The sequence below is a fragment of the Nannospalax galili genome, unplaced genomic scaffold, assembly GCF_000622305.1.
Source record: "Nannospalax galili isolate Female #2095 unplaced genomic scaffold, S.galili_v1.0 scaffold693, whole genome shotgun sequence".
Classification (NCBI taxonomy): Eukaryota; Metazoa; Chordata; class Mammalia; order Rodentia; family Spalacidae; genus Nannospalax; species Nannospalax galili.
Genome location: NW_008332653.1, coordinates 258180 through 261462, shown reverse-complemented (window position 1 = coordinate 261462; position 3283 = coordinate 258180). Strand labels below are relative to the sequence as shown.

Below are 3283 nucleotides of genomic sequence, written 5' to 3'. Positions count from 1 at the left end.
TTAAAAAAAGAAGGAATGGAAGTAACATTGCCCTCAATCTGGATGCCTCTAATCTCACCATAGAGATACTCCCGACATCTTCTGTAGCCCTATGTTTTAGGAACAGCTGCGACGGGAGACGGAATGCATGAGCTACGGAATGCATGAGCTATGGAATGCATGAGCTACTGCCACTCCAGAAGCCTGCTGCCGCTGCTGCTATGAAACCCACAAGAAGGCAGTTTATTTTTCTTTCCTAAGAGAAAGACAGTTGGTGCTTTCTTTCCTTTTTCCTTCTAATATCTCACATTTGACTCTCATTGACAGAATCTAGAATGGAAGCCTGTTGGCAAGAGTCTGGGAAATAAGGTTTCCACATTCTTTACTCCTATGACGTGGAGAGGAATGTAGGAGGATAGAGATGGTGCTGAAAACCAATACAAGGTGTGTGGCACATATTGACTTACAAGGGGAAATAGGGCACTTGGGGAAAGGAAAAGGGGGAGTTATTGGGAAGATCAACTTCAGCAGTGGTATGTAAGAATTGAGGAGTTAAATGAAGACTCCTTAAACGTATCTGTATTGTAACTCCCATGGAAAACATTTTTGGGTGACTATATGTTTCAATTTAAATATTATTGATGTGGGCATGTCCATCCAACATGTGGCCCCTAGGCCACATACACCCCAAGATAGCTGTGACTACAGCCAACACAAAATTGACTTAAAACAATATGAGTTTTCTATGATTTTGTTTGGAGACTAATTGTGCAGTTATTTAGCATGAACATTGTAGATACCATCATGCTGCAAGTTCACAAGGTTGGATTAGATTCTAGACATTGGTATTACCAGGAATGCACACCCTTGTCACAGTGCAGTGACCACAGTCCAAGCCTGAAGGGCTTGGGGACTCCGAAGGATAGAAATCAAGACACAGGAGATGCAGAGGTCTATGTGCCAGTGCATGTTCATTGTGAACCAAACCAAGGTTATATAGGAATCAGATCTGGAGTAACCAAGGAATAACCAAGGATACATTACTTTACTACCAAGAATACATTACTTCACCAACCGAAACTCACACAACGTTTACAGTATCCAAGATTCAGCTGCATAATATTTATAATATCTTAGATATAAGGTGTACTGTTTGTGATTACTCTTAGCAACTACTATAATTCATTATTTCTGTATAGAAACCAAGCTATCGGTGCTGAGAAACTCCGGTGTCCATAAACTGAAACAGAACTTTTTAGTTATGTTTCCAAGCCTGTCAACTCAGACCACAGAAGCAGAGAGCAGGGAAACTCCCAGGGTGGAAGCATTCTTTCTCCAATGCTTAAGTCAAGGCAAGCTGCCACAGCCTAAAATGGCTGTGCCTAGTAGCTCCCAATACACCCTACAGTCAGCTTTCTCAAAGCACCCTTCACCTCCTTGTTTCTCAGGCTGTAGATGATGGGGTTCAACATGGGGGTCACAACACAGAAGAGCACAGACACCAGGATGTCCATGTCCAGGGAGTAGCCTTCCCTGGGTCTGTCATAATTGAAGTTGGCGGTTCCATAAAAGACCACCACCACAGTGAGGTGGGAGGCACAGGTAGAGAAGGCCTTGCTCCTCCCCTGCGCAGAGGGAATCCTAAGGATGGCCGAGATGATGAGCACGTAGGACCCTGCAGTGAACAGACAGGGGCTCAGGCCGATGGTGGCACTAGCCACGTGGAGCACAGACTCATTGACAGACGTGTCTGAGCAGGAGAGCTTCAGGAGCAGGGGGATGTCACAGAGAAAGTGGCTGATCTGGTTGGGTCCACACAGAGTGAGTGTGGTCGCCAGCACCGTGTGAGTCACAGAGTTCACCAAGCCACACAGCCAGGACCCGGTCACCAAGCACACACAGACCTTCAGGCTCATGAGAACTCGATACTGAAGAGGGCGACAAATGGCCACATAGCGGTCATAAGCCATGGCAGCCAACAAGACACCCTCTGTGCCAGCACATGTCACAAAGAAGAAGATCTGGGAGAGGCAGCCCTCGTAGGAAATGGTCTTCTTCTCCCGGAAGAAGTTCACCAGCATGACTGGAATGGTGGTGGAGGTGTAGCAGATGTCCAAGAAGCTCAAGTTGCCGAGGAAATAGTACATTGGGGTGTGGAGGGCAGGGCTGGCCCTGGTGGCCATGATTATGAGTGTGTTCCCCAGGAGAGTTGTCAGGTAAATGACCAGGAAAACCAGGAAGAATATAGCCTGTAGGTTGGAGTGGTTGGAAAATCCCAAGAAGAGGAATTCTGTGACATGTGTTTGATTGTTCATTTCCAAGGGAGTCACAGCTGCAGAACAGAGAACAAAGGAACCATAATAAATATGTGAAGAAGATGCTATCAAATGGGTCTCTAAACTGCCAGAGCTAAGTCCAGTTATATTGTATATTCCGCAGCCTGGCTACAGAGGGAGGTGTGGAGGAGTATCTTTAAGGAAACCACAAATTCTCATGGATTTTTGCATGACTTCTGGTTGGTAAGAAAAAATGTAGAGTTGGACAGCATCTACAGCAAACTGCTAGTGGCTCTCTTTCATTGGGTCTACAGTATCTCCTTCCTAACACAGAAATCTACTATGCTAAATTAGTTTTTGCATGTGCGTTTTTTAAAGCAATAAGTTCTTATTGTAAAAATTAAGAATCTTATAACAAAGAATGTTATAATGCAGAATAGAACCATTCTTAGAATCAATGATTGTAATCAATTGATTATAATCAATGCTTAGAATCAATGATTATAGATCATATAATCTAATCATATGTTTAAATATAAGGAGCACAAATTCCCAAGATTGCATTGTATTTTATAATGCAAAAGAAATGTAATCTCTCTTTTGATATTCATTTTGGTATTATTATTATAAACTTTGGGAGAAAAGTTTTCATACATAAGTAATGTGAACATTTCTGATTGCTTCCTCAAAATGGAATTTTAAGTTAGCCTGCTTTTAAATAAGTTGGTATCATTTTCTTAGTAAGCTCTTTTATATTTTCACTGTTTGTAAGATATAAGGAATTTAAACCAATAATATATAGTATTTTTTTTATTAAGGCCAACTTTAGTAGACCATGATTTAACTTTAGCAAACATTATATTTACTGAAGACATAATTCAAAAATTACAAATTTCCTGTTATGTTACTTTACTTAATTATCTCCAAATCATTGTTGAAACTTCAGCTTTTGCTTTTTTTTTCTTTCAATCTGGAGACAAGATACAGTAGAAACAGTGAGCTTCTGAACTCGGTAGATATGGTGGATT

The 3283-nt window shown here is 41.6% G+C and overlaps 1 protein-coding gene across 1 annotated transcript in view; it reads right to left on the bottom strand.

Annotated features, from left to right (window-relative positions):
- Positions 1–1361: 1361 nt before the first annotated feature.
- Positions 1362–3283, bottom strand: part of LOC103729524 (olfactory receptor 5V1-like) — a 15313-nt gene continuing 13391 nt past the window's right edge. The window contains exon 2 of the mRNA XM_008827608.2: positions 1362–2311. Within this exon, the coding sequence (XP_008825830.2) occupies positions 1362–2311 (950 nt within the window). The remainder of the gene's footprint in view (positions 2312–3283) is intronic.